At 42.8% G+C, this 17206-nt stretch overlaps 6 protein-coding genes across 8 annotated transcripts; 1 reads left to right on the top strand and 5 right to left on the bottom strand.

Annotated features, from left to right (window-relative positions):
• Positions 1-3609: 3609 nt before the first annotated feature.
• On the bottom strand, positions 3610-4369 carry RB195_020001 (uncharacterized protein; the record flags this gene model as incomplete). The annotated part of the gene is made up of 3 exons (XM_064188107.1): positions 3610-3744; positions 3854-3955; positions 4319-4369. The coding sequence occupies 3 exons, from the start codon at positions 4367-4369 to the stop codon at positions 3610-3612; spliced, it is 288 nt and encodes a 95-aa protein (XP_064043988.1).
• Positions 4370-5349: 980 nt separating this feature from the next.
• On the top strand, positions 5350-5769 carry RB195_020000 (uncharacterized protein; the record flags this gene model as incomplete). Its single annotated transcript, XM_064188106.1, has 1 exon — positions 5350-5769. The coding sequence occupies one exon, from the start codon at positions 5350-5352 to the stop codon at positions 5767-5769; it is 420 nt and encodes a 139-aa protein (XP_064043987.1).
• Positions 5770-6791: 1022 nt separating this feature from the next.
• Positions 6792-10598, bottom strand: RB195_019999 (uncharacterized protein; the record flags this gene model as incomplete). Of its 2 annotated transcripts, XM_064188105.1 has the most annotated exons (9): positions 6792-7002; positions 7058-7153; positions 7226-7348; positions 7735-7863; positions 7919-8112; positions 8222-8943; positions 9032-9355; positions 9417-10102; positions 10177-10598. In XM_064188105.1, the coding sequence occupies 9 exons, from the start codon at positions 10596-10598 to the stop codon at positions 6792-6794; spliced, it is 2907 nt and encodes a 968-aa protein (XP_064043985.1). The 2 variants fall into 2 exon arrangements, with proteins under 2 accessions (XP_064043985.1, XP_064043986.1); XM_064188104.1 differs by lacking the exons at positions 7058-7153; positions 7226-7348 and having other exon boundaries at positions 8222-9024; positions 9149-9355; positions 9417-10131; positions 10416-10598.
• A 133-nt stretch (positions 10599-10731) lies between these two features.
• Positions 10732-11055, bottom strand: RB195_019998 (uncharacterized protein; the record flags this gene model as incomplete). The annotated part of the gene is made up of 1 exon (XM_064188103.1): positions 10732-11055. The coding sequence occupies one exon, from the start codon at positions 11053-11055 to the stop codon at positions 10732-10734; it is 324 nt and encodes a 107-aa protein (XP_064043984.1).
• A 2324-nt stretch (positions 11056-13379) lies between these two features.
• Positions 13380-13610, bottom strand: RB195_019997 (uncharacterized protein; the record flags this gene model as incomplete). The annotated part of the gene is made up of 1 exon (XM_064188102.1): positions 13380-13610. One exon carries the CDS (start codon positions 13608-13610, stop codon positions 13380-13382), a length of 231 nt encoding a protein of 76 aa, XP_064043983.1.
• A 272-nt stretch (positions 13611-13882) lies between these two features.
• Positions 13883-15269, bottom strand: RB195_019996 (uncharacterized protein; the record flags this gene model as incomplete). 2 transcript variants are annotated; one of them, XM_064188101.1, is made up of 3 exons in its annotated part: positions 13883-14676; positions 14747-15069; positions 15124-15269. In XM_064188101.1, the coding sequence occupies 3 exons, from the start codon at positions 15267-15269 to the stop codon at positions 13883-13885; spliced, it is 1263 nt and encodes a 420-aa protein (XP_064043982.1). The 2 variants fall into 2 exon arrangements, with proteins under 2 accessions (XP_064043982.1, XP_064043981.1); XM_064188100.1 differs by having other exon boundaries at positions 14747-15269.
• Positions 15270-17206: the final 1937 nt, after the last annotated feature.

Below are 17206 nucleotides of genomic sequence, written 5' to 3'. Positions count from 1 at the left end.
TCTGTATTTCCGTTTTCATTTTAAAATAAAGTTCTCCAATATGTAGGCCTGTTTTGATTCCTTTGTTTTTGGTAATCATAATAATCATTCTCTGTTTTTCTCTATTTCTACGTCAACGTTGGTCGATTGTTCACATATGTTCTCCAAAAGGTAAGAGAAAAATACTTCTTCAGGAGAGCTGCATCCAATAAGATTGATCTGAGCAGTTAACAAAGCGGAAAAGTGCAACAAAGATTTATTCATTCAACTATTCACTCCACGGTTATCCGCGTGTGCATGAACGAAGCATACAAGGAACAAATAACGCAAGTATACATTATAAATGTTGACTAATAGTGCATCCATACATTATTCAGTACAGGCTAAATTTATTCGAGATATATGTTTATTAAATATATATATATATATATATATATACGAACAATCGAATAAATTTAGCCTGTTCTGAACAATGTATGAAATATAAATAATTTAAAATTTAAATTCTAATAACAATTCAAATAAATATAGAAGTAAAGAGGAACTGCTGCATCGATCTCTTTTCTCTGCGTGAGAAATTTTCCCGCCATATAGTTTCACAGTTTTTTTTTACGCTGCGTAAACTACCACTTTACACTGAGAAATCTGTCTCTGCAAAATAGGATACTGAACCACTCACGTGGTGATGTCGACGACCGATCTTAGCCCAATCAAGCTGCTTAAATTTACTTACTTATTTTACTTAATTGGTCCGCTGGTGTCACATGAAGGTGTCATCGCCTGCCCCGCCGGAAATTCTTAAAGGCATCGCCCCACTAATCTGAGGTGGTACGGAAAATAGCGCACCGGGGCGCTCGAACCCGCATCTTCCGGACCGTTTTTTACGGCAATTAGGAAGAAATGGACGGGATCACCCTTCTCTCCATAATCTACGATCCCGTATACGAATACTCCACTTGAAATCCGCACCACCTCAGATTCATGGAGTGATGCCTTTAAACACAGCTCTACCCAGACTTCGGTTTACAACGAGACCCCGCACAGAATCTATCCATATTCACTGTTTCATATTCTGCGAGATTTGGGGTTTCGAGAGAGCAGCCTATGACACTGCGGTGACCCTTACTTTCTCATGTGAACAATGTCTAGCAGTTCAGAGTAACAAAACGGAGAGATGTTCAGAAGAATTCAAGAATCGCTAAGTACGTAACCTATTTGGGTTGCGCTTAGGCAGTGTGCTGGACAGCAACACCTTTCTGATATACCTGATAATACCAGCAACATAGCTGTGCAAGGTACGTATATAGCTCGTGCTCACCGAGACCGTATACTCAAACATCTGATTGCATTTAGTATAAGCAAGGGCACCGCGGACAGGTAGCAATCAGACTCATATACGCGGCCCCGTAAAATCCGGTGCATAAATTTATTGGGATGATATAGTCACTTTCGAATACTAAATCGACGATGGCCAATGAATGAGTTGGGGAGCCATTCGAGAAAAAGTTAAGCAGTTAAATTAAAATAAAAATTGGAGCTATTGAGACCGGAAGCACTGATCATCACATACATTTCTAGCTTGATGTCATGTAAGCGAGAAAGAGGACTCGATATGCGTGGACAGATAATTTTGATGCAGCTGTATACACTTAATAGATTGTGTAAGGGTCATTGTTTCTGACCAGATGCGGATAGGAGCCGCATATTATATAATTAGTATTTTGATTTTTCTTTCTTTTTCTTTTTTAACTTTTACTTATTTTGCGTTATTACTTTTAATATTTACTGTTTCATTTTTTTTTACTTTTGTTTAATGTTTTTTTTCTGTTTTTTTTTTCAATTTTTAAAATTTTTTACGCTATCAGATAACAGAATATACAGCCTACAAAATAATCATTTTCTCATCATTTTTTGTCATTTCCTGAGTAATACTAGGCTGGTGCAGGAATAATATCACCTTTTGTTCACGAAAAATTCTGTACACAGTATTGTTCATGTAGGACGTTATTTGTATTGTTTATTATATAACTTTGAAAAGTTCAGCATATTTCTCCTTTTGTTGAAGTTCGCTTCAGTACTAGTTTTCTTTGTCTTTCCAAATTTTAGCTTTAATTGACAATTTGTCAAAGCAGGATTTCCATGCAAAATTTACTTCCAGGAGTGTAAACCGCAATATGTACAAACAAAATGTGCATAGTCGCTGTAGTTTAGAGCGAGGGTCGTGCTAGTGAAAGCACTGTTATAGCATAAAAAAGCGAGATGAAGTTGTTGCAATTTTAGTTCAGGAGCCTAGTGAAATTTGCAGAAAAATTGCACTGCATAGAAGGTTGAATTCGACGTATGGCAATAGACTGTCATATACCGTTAGCAGCAACTTAGAAAAATGAAAAATCCATTTTATTAGCACAACAACGCCTAAGTTCACGCTTACGAAAACAGCTCTCAGAAAATATACAATTTGGTGTATCGAAACAATGGTTTACTCCTTGTCGTACTTTATGGACCTTTTGAGGAGTGATTTCCAGCTTTCAAAATTTCGACAACTTTTTTTGTGGTGGCAAATTTCTTCAGCTGTTTGAAAACTGGATTTCGCGCCAAAGTAATAAAATTTGTAGAAAAGCGCGCTGTTGCTATGCGTTTTTTTTTCAGAATTGCATTGGTCAATCCCTTCTTGTGCACGTATCCTTCGTCAGCTGTTGGCTTTTCTGGTTTATCAGTATTATCTAGATATACTACGTTTTCCCCTTCAGGTATTCGCATTCCATACACAGCAGTGATGGCGGTGAGTCGTGTGACTTGGTTTTCCATGAGGATGCTCACGTTTCGCCAAGATTTTAGTGAGTATTTCGAAAGCTAGGACTATGGATCGAACATGTTGTGGGATGTGCACCATACACGCACCACATAGGCACTTACGGCATACAAAATGCATTGTACATTATGTTCTCTAGTGCATGCCACTAAACTGCGACATTGTAACTCCAACGTTTTCTTTATTCTTCAGTTTTTTTTTTCTTTTTTGACATCCTATGCTGCACCTTCTGTCATTCTTTGTTGTCCTATGTGCTTAATCATATGAACAATTGTATGCTCTGGAAGAGACGCTAACACATGTGTTATACATTTTATAAATTCAGATGTTTACATTTTATATTTCTATGTTTTACGACATATAATTCTATCACAACATTTGGCATTTGCACACTACATTACATTTGCATGTACTTTTAAATCACACTATGTAAATGTAAAATGCAACTTTTGCGATCAGCAGCAGATTCATAAAGCTTGACCTCATAGCCTCCGTTGAAAGTGATGCTGGAGGGGACCGAACGGAATTCATAACTCACATCATAGGTAAGGTTGGTATGCGACTAAGAAGATAGGGACAAAACATCATTTATTAATATATTTATATAAATTTATATTTAAATATAAATATAAATATTTATATATTTATATTTAAATATACATATATATTTATGCATCTGCTTACTGGGTCCCTCTGGATCTTCTCCACAAGTAGCCGGGAAATCGCATCTGAACAAAGTCAGTAAAGCAAAAAAGAGCAGGAAACGATTTCAAAAAACTCACTATGTGGATGAGTAGAAGTAAAGTTGTCCAAACCAGTTAAGCAGAACCATTCGCAGGCGATGGCATTTCCCCTCTAAGGACTAAAGGCAGCGTTGAAGCTGCTTCTTTTCTCTCTCCCATTTCTATGTTGAGCGTCTGCAGGAGCCTCTTTATCCAAAGAATAGCGTACCTCTAAAACGGTTTCAGCATATCAGAGTAAACGGAACATCGGAAGAAATTGGACAATTCGCAGATTTACATTCATGATGTAGATAGATACGAAGAAAAAGAAAGATGACACCAAGGTAATTGCTGTTGTCCTTAGATCTTGAGAATCATTCGTACTTGGCGTGGTTTCTTGGTGTCGGCCCTCATGTGCATGTGACAGGCATGGTCTCGAGCTCTGGAAAAATCAAAGAAAAGTATGTTTTGTAACAGCCACGAAGAACAGACATCAGTTTATATTTGATAATCAGAATTAAGTAAGAAGAGTTAAGATGAACAAGATGAACATGACCGTGATGAGAAAAATGGGTTTCTGCTCTATCTATAAAAATTTATTGTACCAATTTTATGCGGACGAATCTTAAAAAGCAAGTTGAAATGTAGAAATGTGGATAATGCGAAATGGGTGGAGTAATAATTAAAAAATAAAAAGCACAACCAGCTGAAGGCGGGACCATAGTATTAGTGACTAGAGGACGGATAAGTGTGAGGTCACTGCTGCAGAGTTACGAAATCTATCCTGTGGTCATAAGACGCGTACAGTTAGGCGAAACATCGATCCCAGATATGAGGTCCTCACAGTAGAGGTCATTGGTCCCAACCAGTTGTAGAAGTAATCTGCTGAATCCGTGTTTTCCTAATTTCTCCTTTCTTATTTCACGTTACCCTTGACTCTTAGTTTTACCCATATCTAGTTCTGTGATGTGTTTTTAGATTTGCTTCAAAATTCGAATATGTCGTAGTTTCAGCACTTGATGCATTGCTTTCAGATTTGCTATTTGTTATGAATCAGGAATTCGACGAAGGATTTATGGTGTACCGTGCCGAACTTAGGGAGGCTGTCGGATGTCCTCAGCTGACATGGAGTTAGTGAGCATTTTAGCTACAGTCTTGTAATCTCAGGTCACGTCGCCCAACAATCTCAGCTGTATTTCTTGTTAATGGTTGGTGGAGCTGTACTGCTTGGAATTGCAGCAGCATTCGCAGTCATGTTCTTCATTACTGTGATTTGTTGCTGCAACTGGAATAGAAGTAGAAAGTTTAACTGGGCCCTGCATAGGGTCATCAATAAGAGATGAAACGTTTAATAAATTTGTTTCCAAGTGTTTCGTGTAGCAATTCCCCTATCTCTGTTTGAGACAGGAACTTATCTATATCAGTTCTTTGTTGTGTAATTATCCAAATTATATATTTATGTAATTTGCAATTATATTAGTGCTGTTTACACAGGAAAGATGTTCAACTCTGATAGTCTTTACGAAATGATGGGATGCCCATCGAATTCTTCGGACATAGTTTAATGGTAGGTTCATTCAAAGTTTCAGCAAATTTTGTTTCGAAAAAGCTGATTAAATGATTTACATAGGAAATTTCTTTATTGCATTCTGGTCACCATATTTTTTGTGGTGTTCCCAGCAGTTCTATTGGTTGGACTTGTTGCATACCTCGCGATGATAAGGAAGTATCCTATAGTATCCCGGCGTCTGGATAGAATTCGTAGAGATGTCAGAGGCGTGCTGCTTTGTAAGCCGGACGAGCCGAGCAGTCGGATGTGCTCTATCCAGTGAAGACATGGCCACTGTTCTTTATGTTATCGTTTTGTTATTTATGTTATGTTGTGTTATTTATGAAGTAAAGCTTTCTACAAAATGTATGTTGCAATCACGCCTCTCAGTACAGCTCGCACACTCACTCGGCGTCTGCGCTGTCTGCGTCTCGCGCCGCTATGCACTCTATCCTCCCCGAGGAGTTGACTGGTCTGCGTCTCCATCGCCTGTCACGTCGCGTCCGCGCACACTCACCGATTCCTCTGCGCCTCTCAGTACAGCGCGCACACTCACTCGGCGTCTGTCCTGTCTGCATCTCGCCCCGCTATGCACCTGCGAATGTTCAATCATATCTCATTTATTCTTGACCAGCCTGAATGTCCGGCTAAAGCGGGACTTCAGGCATATTGTCGTGCTCGCTTCGTTCGCCTTCACCGATCAGTAAGAAATAACAGTAGCGACATTTTTTGAAAAATTAGTATTGTTTTTTTCTATCAACGCTTCAATTTTTTTACCGGAAATTTAAGCATAGATGAAAGATTTTATGGTTTTTCCCTAAACCATAAAATCGGTTTCCGGTTCTATATTTGGAGAACGATAGAATTTGGTTTAACATCTATGTTTCTTTCAAATCTCCACAATTTGGAAACATTATTCGAAGTATGAGTTTCCTCCGTTCTCAGCTATTAGCAAAGAACGAAGTGCTAACATGATAGGGTTCTACGTCAGATCGCGGAAACGTTGGCTCCTATGTATTGTATCTAAGCCGCCGTTCGCACGTGCTTTTCTTCTTTTTGGAGAAAGGATGTTAGCAGCATCAGGGAGACATGCTGAAAGCTGCGAAGGAACCACAGAAACCCATTCTACTGGGTTGGGGCTCCCACGCACCATTTCAACCCCGTTGAACCCGTCCCACCCCACTTTACAGCTATCTGGCTCCAGGACACGAATTCGACCCCACAGTACCTGCCTCCCCCAATTTTACCGCCTTGAGGGTCCAGTGCACCGAACCGGCGCCATAATATTCCCTCTCTTTTTGGAACTTCTTGACTGAGACACACACATACAGAGACGCACACACGTGGCTGAATAAGCCCCTTATCATATACCATGATAGTTTGCAAACCTGAAAGTATACATTCACATGAAGTTCATTTACTCTCACTAACATGAGAGAAACTAACTTGCCTTATCAAAGCCAACATGCATATCTACCCAATTTAGACAATGGTGAAAAGGTAGAGTGCTCGCCTTTCAGGTGCAAGGTGATGGTTCAGCACCTCACCGCTGTAGAGTTTTGCATCATTATGGAGTATTTTCGTGACACACAGACAAAAACACACACACATATATACACACACACACACAAACACACACACACACACACACACACACACACACACACACACACACACACACACACACACGGAATAAGCGCGTTATTATATAGTATGATCGTCGTCTTCATCAGAAAGGGAAAAATAGAGCTGAGCATGAAACTGGTCTGGATTGGAAATAGACTGGTACTTCTCCTCCTCTCGAATGCGTTCCAGAGAATTCTTTCCAGGTGCTTGTAGCGCCGGGTTGGTCGGATAATTGATGTCCCTCAGCGACCCACTCCATTGGAAAATTCAGAAACTCGTAGGGAGACAAGTTATCGGGATCATTGATGGCGATTCTGTAACTAGAAGAATATGAATAGGAATAAAATGAAAGGAGTAAGACCCGCACACCTCAGATAGTTGCTCAAGTGCGGAACAGCGGTGACATTTCGTTGTGGCTCACGTATTACTGAGTATATAGAACAGCCTCTCTCAACTTCTGCAGTGCTGGTAGCGATAGATGCTATTCGTGACAATAATGCTAGCAACCTATCCCGTCTTCCAATACGAGAGTCTCACTCAGTCATGTAAGTACGGAGTACCGGAAGAAAGTATTTCATCCGAACTTTTGCCTTGTCAATGTCAAGTCTTACGGCTGCAGGAAGCAGAGCAGCTTTTGAGACAGCTCCTCCACGTAATTCTCTATGATATTAGAGAGAAAAGCGAAGAAAGCAGACAAACGTTCTCTGGCGACAGACTGGTTTCCGTCGCAGGTCATGATACTCTCTGGCGAAAAACTTGCGGTAGCGTGCAAAATTGAATCTTCCCGATATTGCGAAGGAGATCTAAGGGCATTCGTCACTCTATTTACGACAATGTTCCACCTGTTGATATCCATGTTCGTAAAAGCTGCCGCTTGAAATTCTTCAATTGTCCGAAGGTCTTCAATGGATCTTCTCGAAGCTTCCTCATCAAAACCTACATTCTCGCCTCTTCCAACTGGAAAGGCAGCTAACATCTCTCGTTCATTGGTTAGTGTTGAGGAGATCTGCGCGATGGCTCGCTCTTCCTATCGCCGCCGAACAGACCTGAGCGGTCGACGCATGTGTACACCTTGTGGAACTTTGTGAGTGAATTCCAGTGTGTGGGCTTCGTCTCGTATCTTGTAATGTATGTGTTCCGCTAGTTCCCCTCCATATTCCCATCCTACCCAAAACCTGCAAGTAGGGCAAAAATCGAAGGAAAACAAGGGCAAGTTGCCTGAACACTCACCATCTATTGCACGATGGAGAAGTATTATCATCCATACGCCATACCTCACCAAAATCAATAGCACGCTTGCAGAGGATAGATGACAAGAATCCTGCTGTCCTTTTGTCCTTATGAGGTGTTTCCGCCATCTCAAACAGCTGAGAAACTACTTCGTCTACATCACTTTGAGCTTTCCATATCGTCGTAGACTCACTCTGAAAGACCTTTGCCGGTAGAAAAAAACATCCCATAAAAAGAAAGAAAAATCATCCGCGCTTCTTTTGATGATATTGTAATGGCCTCTAAGACTTGCAGTTGAAACACCAAATATCTGTAGAACTTCAGTGACATCAGGACGGAGAGAAATGCAATCGCTTTTCGTCGCTCATGAATGTCAAATGAATCTCGAGCTTGAGATATCCCCTCTAGCGCAACCCAAACATGCTTGTACATCCTCAGAAAACTTAGTATCGCCTCTGAAATAGAGCACCCATTAGTTGACATTTTCAGTGGGCTTAAACGGTAGATGAAGAACGCTCCGTGCTCTGAAGATGTCCATCGTATTTGGATAACTCTTTTGAGTTTCAGGAAACCGGCTGCTATTGTGCGGCCTGTCTCGGAAAGAACTCTCTGACGTCTGGGTGCGGCGAAGAAGACGCGCAATCTATTGAGGTACCTAGTTACAAACATTCTCCAAGCGCTGAAATCTTCCTCTGTATGAGCGAAAGCATCTGATAGAACTAGTTCGATTTTGTGAGCCACACAATGTATCCAGATGACGGGCTTAGTTGGGACAGCATTCAGCTCATTTGGTGTTGCATCTCTCTCCAAAAGGGTATCTCTTCGAGATTGCGAAACATTCGCATTGAGTAAGCCTTCTAGACCTCTTTCGTCTATCATGTTCGACGCTCCGTCTGTGGCCACCGCTACCAAGTTCCACGTGTATTCGTTCACCAGGTTTACATCCACCAAGTGAGCGTAAATAGCTTCAAAAATATTTCTTCCTGTTTCCGCTCCAGTGATCTCAAGTGCTTCCAAAAAATCCGCTGTGGGATGCAAGGATTTCCGTTCCGGAAAAGGGACAGAGAGAAGGAGAATTTGTTTGCCGCTAGGGTCCGTTGAAGTGTCTGCCACCAAAGAAAACGGAGACTGATTCTGTTACAGATACTGTACAAGCTTCTTCTTCTTCATCAGCTTGCTGATCAACCATGGTCATCTTTACGAATCCATCCCTTGTGCGGTGCTTTTTACCGATTGCTACACCCATCTTCGAGACAGCTTGGCACAACGTTGGAAACTGATACGGCGGCAAATACATTTTGGCAGCAGTGTACGCTAAGAAAAACAGGCAGCCGATTGCAGTGTTAGGATCATTGGGAGCTCTATCGACGGCGTCCAGATACCTGTTAACTCGGTCATTATTCTTTGCATCGCAAGCTGCCACAGCTTGTTGGTGTACTGAATGTCCAACTTTGATGTGATTTCTCAACGTTTTCGCTGTCTGCAGTTAATGGGATACCCTCTCGCTGCGATATTGCAGACATTGAAGATTCAGGCTGCTCTCTTCCTCTAAGCGCTTCATAACGACGTTCGCATCGGATTTTCACCATCCACTTGCCATGAATCCATTCACCAGTGAAAATAGGTCTGAAGTATTGAAATTTTTCGTTTGTTAGCTTCCTCACGTTATCTTGTTCTTTGGATGTACGGAAGTTCGCTGAGGTCAGCAGTAGGTCCAGATCGTTTTGAATAAAATTCTTTCTTCTTGTGCTTTCGTAAACCACCATCGCTTGCTTGGCATTTTCACGAGCCTTCCTATGCTGCTGTCTCTCAGAGCTGAACGCTTGCCGATAAAAAAATCGTAGCATCTCCATCATCTGGTTTTTCTCCTCATAAGAGAACGTCGAAAATTCTACAGATGCAGCAATGGGCGCTTCTTTATCCTCTTCGCCGATGTCTTCTGGAGGTTCTGTGGTCCCTCCTCTTCTGCGGCCCACTGCTATTCCGCGTGTCTCTCCAGCCTGTCCTTCTACACTTCCTTCTGGCCCGGCTCCCCCAGCTGCAGGCTCTCCTCTCACATCGTCAACATCTATAGGCTCATCAAAACCCAAGTCGCGCACAGCAGATCCCCCTTGCGCTTGTTGTTCGGTCAGAGGGTGATAAATTTGAACAGATGCGGAAACGTAGCCTGACTGCTCATCGAATCTTCGTAGATACGACTGCTCTCGTTCTCTCTTTATGGAGTGTGCGTTGAAACTTTCCAGAACATTGACACATACGTTTTCGTGTACGATTCATCCTCTGTCGGCGGCATACATAAAGAAATTGACATCGCCCACTTCGACTCCCACCATGCTTGGCCTAATGTTACGCTCTTGAAATGCGTCAAACATGCATTAAGATTCGTCGCGCTGGTGTTCCTGCTAACCACCACTACGTCTACCGCATTTTTGAATGCTACCTCCCAATTTTGTGGCCTTGAGAGAGTCTTTGCGGTGTCTTCGGAACAGAGTCTAACCGCTCTCGCCGACGATGTCTCGGCATACGAGATATCCCTCGTTAGACGCTTTAGCGAGGCTTTATCACCCGGAGTTGTCAGTGTTTCAATGAGCATGAAGACAACGGGAAACTTCGATAGTTCCTCATTTGTCGGCGTACCACCGAAAGCGTTTCGGGCGTTTTGCGTGATAACTAGTTCCATTGATCATCGCGTTTCCTTCACACCGAGTATAATGGACATCAAATTCTCTGTTTAGAAGCTTGCTCTGGTCACTTTGATTTCCCATGACAAAATAAAGTGAACTCGGCTGCAATGTTCTCTGATGCAAGGAACTCTACAGCAAAGAACCTGTTAGCTCTCGACTTTTTGGTTTGGTGTCGAAAACCATGATAAGATAAGGCATAAGTGACGGCCTTCTGGTTCCAGCGCACTGTTCCTTAGGGAAATCGATCTCAAGAAATTCGTCGAAGTCGTTCTGGTTATCTTGTGAATTAGTTCCCAAGTACAGAGTGGATATTTCCGAAAACCGTGGTTGACATCTCTTCTGACCAACACGAAAATCCCGCTTAAGTCTACTTCTTCTTTTCTGACCATTATCGGAAGATGGTGGGGCAATGACATTTTCGATGAGAAGCAAAGAAAGAAAAATGGGATGCATGTTATGAAAGTACAGTGAAGAAGGGAGGAAAATACGTGCTGTACTCAACCTCACTGTTGTAAGCATCGCACATAAAAAATGGGTCAGTACATAAAAGATGTAACAGATGTGTCGGCAGGTCAGCGAACATCTGTTGCAGCGCGCCGCCTGATAAGTCATCACATGGGATAATGCACACACTTTACTATTCGAGATATAATAAAAAGAATTACAAGGCACATGTTTCTAACGCTACACACAGCGAAAGAAGAAGGAAACCCCCTACAAGAAAGTTGCAAGGAAAGGAGTCAGAAACGAGCCTCAAACAACGCAAAACAACTAGTCGCATTGTCACCTCAACGAGCAAATTTCACCCTCAATAACTTAGTTATTTGAAAACCTAGAAATACGCTGAAGGGTACACAACTGCCCTAACTTTCGTTGTTCTATACAGAAATTATCTGACCGGATTGAGAAAATTCGTCCCAAAAAAATTGCTTTTTTGCAGCCAAAAAACAGGTTTTTTTCTAAATAACTTGTTTATTTGGAAACCTATCAATAGAGTGAAGGGTACATATTTGCTCTAGAATTTCTCAATCTATACAAAGGTAACTCGGTTGACCTGCAGAAATGCGTAGTTTTCTCAAAGAGAGGTGGGAGCACGCTAACGTTGGCGTGCTCCCCCTCCTATGCTTAAGCATTAGGCTCGGATCGTTGGGCCGGAGAATCTACAACTGCGCATGCTCCCCAATTTGGTAATTTCAATCTCCATTTTCAGGTCCAATTTTTTCTCCTTAGTGGTCAATGTGAAATGGCAGTTTTGGTACCGTTTTGTAGAGAAATTCCTCCTCTACCTCTCTATGCTATCCTCTTCTTGATTCTTTGTCATTCAACAAAGTAATGTGCTCAAGACTGAAAACACTCATTTTTGATGCCTCATTTTAGGCGCCAATTTCTCGGCGGAGACGAAAGCGCAATGAAAGTGTTGTACACCATTAGATTCGCCATGTTCCGAGGAATCTCCAGATACCCTTCGCTGCCAGGCGATTTTCCCTCTGGACGGAAATATTAGCTGTTTATTTCAGCGAAATTCTGTTGCTGCAAAAATCACGCTCTAACTGCACATTCTCGCTCTGTTGCTCGATGGTTCCTTCTTGGCAACTCCTTATTTCTATATCCTTTCTTTTTCTCCAGATACCCTTCACTGCCAGGCGATTTTCCCTCTGGACGGAAATATTAGCTGTTTATTTCAGCGAAATTCCGCGATACTGCAATCACAAGACGGGTAAGTCACTAAGATTTTATTCTCAATATTACAATACTTAACAATATTTTATTTAATTATTGATTATGAATGAATATTCCTTCTTTTCCGACTGTTCCGTCGTCCATTTGCTTCTTACGTTGAAGTGAATACCTACGAAGTCGTAGTCGAATTTCTTACATCTCTCAACATGCTAAACTGTCTACCTTTTTTCTCCCGGTGACCGGGGGTGCAGCCCAAGTGAAAGGGGTCCGTTCACCAACCGTCCAAAAGTGAAGTGGGTCGGAGCACCGGCTCCGACTATCGCATGTCTGATCCACAAAATAATAGTAAAGAAAATTAAACGTAAATTCAAAGCAAAATTTATTTCTCGGGAAAGTAGATTATTTTCACAGTTTGAATATGAATAGATTTGTTTCCTCAACACTTACAAACAGCTGGGAATCTAATCATTACTGGTTGGAACTTCCACAACAAGCTGTAGCTCCAAATTTGTTCGCTCGGTGATTACTCAACTCTACCTGAGGTATCCAGGAGGAATGGCATGCTTCCCTACTGCTTGGGTTTACATTCTTCAAAAACAAGGCAACGGATTTATTAGTCTTATTTTCTATAAAGATTACAAGAATAAGAACCTCAAAAATTCTACAGTTTTAATAGCTTGGAAATCGCATTATATTTCAACAACTAAACTATTGTGGGCATTTTTCGTTTTTGAAAAGAAGTCCAGCTGATGGACATCGACTGCTGTGTGAAGAATGTAGGGAACATCCTCCATCAATAAAAACATGCGAGCAGTGATTCCGTGGTTTTAAAAGTAGTGATTTTGACGCTAGTGATAAAGAACGCGAAGAGACTCCAGTAAAGTTTAAAGACGCTGTGGTAGAGGCGTTATTGGATTCACGATAAAATTCCAAACTCAAGACAACCTTGCTAAAACCTTGGGAGTGACTCAACACGCGATTCCAGACCGTCTCAAGGCCATGAGTAGATACTTAGATGGCCCGTCTTCACTGGACGTGCGGGCCGAAGCATCTCTTCCACTCGTTTCGTTCCCTCGTCATTGTCATCCAAGATGTTCTCAAGCTTCGTGAGTGACGTTGACGAGGTCCTGAGCTCTCAGCAGGTCCATCCGTGTAGCGAACACGTCACCCCATCTCGTTGGCGGTCTCCTTCGAGGGCGTCTAGCGTCCCTTGGGATCCACTCTAGCGTTCTTTTAGTCCATCTATCTTCGATTCTCCTCATAATGTGACCGGCCCATCTATGTTTTGCTTTCGATACATATTCCGCTGGGTCGCGAAGGCGGGACATTCTTCTTAAGTCTTAGCTACGAAGACCGGCTAGGTGTTGTGCGCGCCGGTTAAACTTCAGGAGACATCTCTCAAGGGCTCTGTGGGTGGTAAGTACCTTCCTAGACGTGGCCGCGGTGTCTGCCCACGTCTCCGCTGCGTAGCAGAGCGCTGGAAGGACTGTCGAGTCAAACAGATGGGCACGAAGATCTTGGTCCGTCAGTTGGTCCGTAGCTTCCCTGACGGTTGCGAATGCTGCCTATGCTGCTCTCATTCTTCTATTCAGTTCTTCCTTCAAGTCGTTTTCATGTTCATAGAACGTCCGAGGTATACGTATGACGATGTTTCCACGATTTGGAAGCCTCCAAGTTGTACTCCTCCGTCCTCGCAGTAGGTGTTCCTCATGAACTGTGTCTTCTTTCTGTTTATTCGTAGTCCTATTCTCTTCAGGGCTTCGTTCAATTCGTTGAGTATCGTCTCTGCTTCATTGGTACTGCTGGAAAAGAGAAGAATGTCGTCCGCGAAACGAAGGTTCGAGAGAAATCTTCCATCAACACGTATGCCCCTTTCTTTCCAGGAAAATGATTTCATTATCCATTGTAATGCAGCCGTGCACAGCTTTGGCGATATAGTATCGCCTTGTCGTACCCCCTTCCCAATGGGTATGGTGAGAGGACGGTGGAAAAGCTGTATCCTAGTCGTCCATCGATCGTAGCAATTGGCTAATGTCCTCACATACGACGCGTCCACACCTTGGTCGACCAGCGCTGACAGTATTGCATTCGTTTCTACGCTGTCAAAGGTTTTCTCATAGTCGACAAAGGTTAGAACAAGGGGCAGGCGGTATTTCCGGCAAACCTCTATGACCCTCGACACGGTCTGGATGTGGTCCAAGCAGCTGAACTCCTGGCGGAATCCAGCTTGTTCTTGAGGCTGGGCTTCATCCAGCGTCCTAGATATGCGCGTGAGAATGATCTTGGTGAATACTTTGTATAACACGCTCAGCAAGCATATCGGGAGGTAGTTCCGAAGGTCCTCTCGGTCAGCTTTCTTATGGATAAGAACGGTTCGCGAAGTATTCAACTGGTCTGGGATCCTTTCTTTCTGAAGGTAGGATGTCATGTGCGCTGTTAAGATCACATGAAGCGGATGGCCCACCAGCCCGAAGAAAGTCTGCTGATATAAAATCAGGTCCGGGAGCTGTGCCAGGTTTCATGCTCTTGATAGCGACTCGTACTTCCGAAGGGAGAATCCGTGGTGGAGCTTCACCAGTGGGGATGATCGGGCTTGACACAGGAGTTGATGAACGGAAAAGATTCGAGTAGAACCTCTCCGTAATGATTTCCATCTCACGACGAGAAGACGTGCGAGTCCCGTCTTCGCTCAGCAAGGTTGCTAGCGGAATATTATATTCGCGGAGATCCCTGCGGCTCTTCTTTAGACTCGTTCTTCTTTGTGCTGCTTCCAGGATCTTCTCCTGCCTGTACTTCAAAAGATCCTGCAACGCTTTTCTGCAGCTAGTGTTCGTTACTAACCGCTCAATGTGCGATGCATTCGGATCAAGCCTCAAAGCCTTTCTTCTTTCCAACAATTCCTTGGTGGTCTTCGAAATTCGATCCAAGTTTGTCGTGCGCGGCTTCGAGGCACGTTCAGCACAGGCTCGTAATCCTCTGAGCAGCATCTCGTAGTCCACGTTTGGGTCTTCCTCGGGCCATGGGTATGGTGCAGAAACAAGGAAATTGGGTTCCGTATGAACTAAAGCCAGGAGACATCGAACACCGTTTTTTTTTTCAAGTACGAACAACTGCTCCTAAGGCAAAGTCGGGTTTTTTCTTTGCATTGGATCATGATGGGGGACGTAAAATGAATCCACTACGAAACACGAAGCGCAGAAAAACGTGGGATAATCCCGGGTATACCAACTTTAACGGCCTTTAAGACCGAATTTTCCTATTCGGTTTGGCAGTTGAAGTGGCGAGTCGTGTTCCTTTAGCTACAGTGTTCTCGTGATGTATCCACGTTAGGATTTGATTGTCGAATGCCATGCAGCACGCATTCACTAACTAGGACCAAAACACTCAAAGGCATCACCCCACTAATCTGAGGTGGTACGGATTTCAGGTGGAGTATTCGTATACGGGATCGCAGATTAAGGAGAGAGGGGTGATTCCGTCCATTTCTTCCTAATTGCCGTAAGAAACGGCCCGGAAGATACGGCTTCGAGCGTTCCTGCGCAAGATGCGATGCGTGCACAAGGCTCCAATCGAACTCGTGTAGAAAATAATGCACAAGAACGCTCGAAGCCGTATCTTCCGGGCCGTTCTCTACGGCCATTAGGAAGAAATGGACGGAATTACTGCTTCTCCATAATCTACGATCCCGTATACGAATACTGCACCTGAAATTCGTACCAGCTCAAATTAGTGAGGTGATGTCTTTAAAGGCTGGGAAGTAAAGACAGAGTCAAAGAATCAGAGTAAGGTCAAGAAGAACAAGTGGAAAGACAGAAATAACAATAAGTGCGGGCCCATAAACAGTGAAATACACGAAAATGCGACGAACATAAATAAAATAAACGTTGGGGACAAGATATAATACATCCTGGATGAATGAAAAGCGAAGAAGTTCAAACCAAAGCTATTTGTGAGAAGACAAAAAGAACAAAAGAGACAGAAAAAGTACAAAAGCACAACTTCACAGGACAGAGAAACAAGATAATGCAATCATAACAATCAAAACAAGTGATCAAGAAAATTAGAATAGACAGAGGAACAATAAGGAAAAAGAAACTGAAAAGAGAAAGAAGATGGGCAAAGCAGCGATGGCGCAGAAAACAAGAAAAGAAATGAAAATGCAAATTAAATAAGGAAAGCAACGGAGAAACAAGTGGAACAACGAGAAGGAAGCGGAAGAGAGGAAAAAAGGATATGAGAACTCATGTAGTTGGCTTTTCGGCGTTATCTTACGTAAGAGATCGTTAGAGATAAAGAACAAAAAGCTCATGTTACACTTCCATGCCTTAGTTCTAAATCCGATTATCGTACTCCTCCTTCTTCTCGAATCACAACTTATTGTGATATCTCGTTTGTTTTGTGGTAAGAGTTCGCGAAACATGTAGCATTCGTTTTCTAGCTTTCTCCAAGCCTATGCCTTTGAAACACTGAGGAAATTACCGATTGCAGCACCTTGATATTCATGTTGCGTTATCATCGGTCTAACGGGCGGAGCCTCTCGCAGCAGGGCGTAATTCTACATATAAATGGCCTTCACGTTTCGGCATCCTCACCCGTATCAGCGGAATGAAAATGGTTCGAGGTTTTTAATAGCATGCATATTCCATCGAACCCCTCTTCTCTCCTTGCCAACCCTCGATATCGTTCGAAGTACATCACACAAGGACTCCAAAAGGCAAACGAACTGGGTGCGTATAAAGAGGGTCCCGGCGGAATTTCCAGCATGCCTCGGTCATGCCTCCTCAGAGCAACTGACGATGGTGCATGTCCTAAAGAGATTCACTTTCGCACCTAAATAACTGACTCTGCTCATCTACCGCTAATCATACGCTGCATCAACGGCTAGGATATAATTCACTATATACTAAATTGTCTTTGAGAATCA

Source organism: Necator americanus, chromosome II (genome assembly GCF_031761385.1).
Source record: "Necator americanus strain Aroian chromosome II, whole genome shotgun sequence".
Lineage (NCBI taxonomy): Eukaryota > Metazoa > Nematoda > Chromadorea > Rhabditida > Ancylostomatidae > Necator > Necator americanus.
Note: the sequence above shows the minus strand (reverse complement) of the source record. Positions and strands in the feature narration are given on the sequence as shown.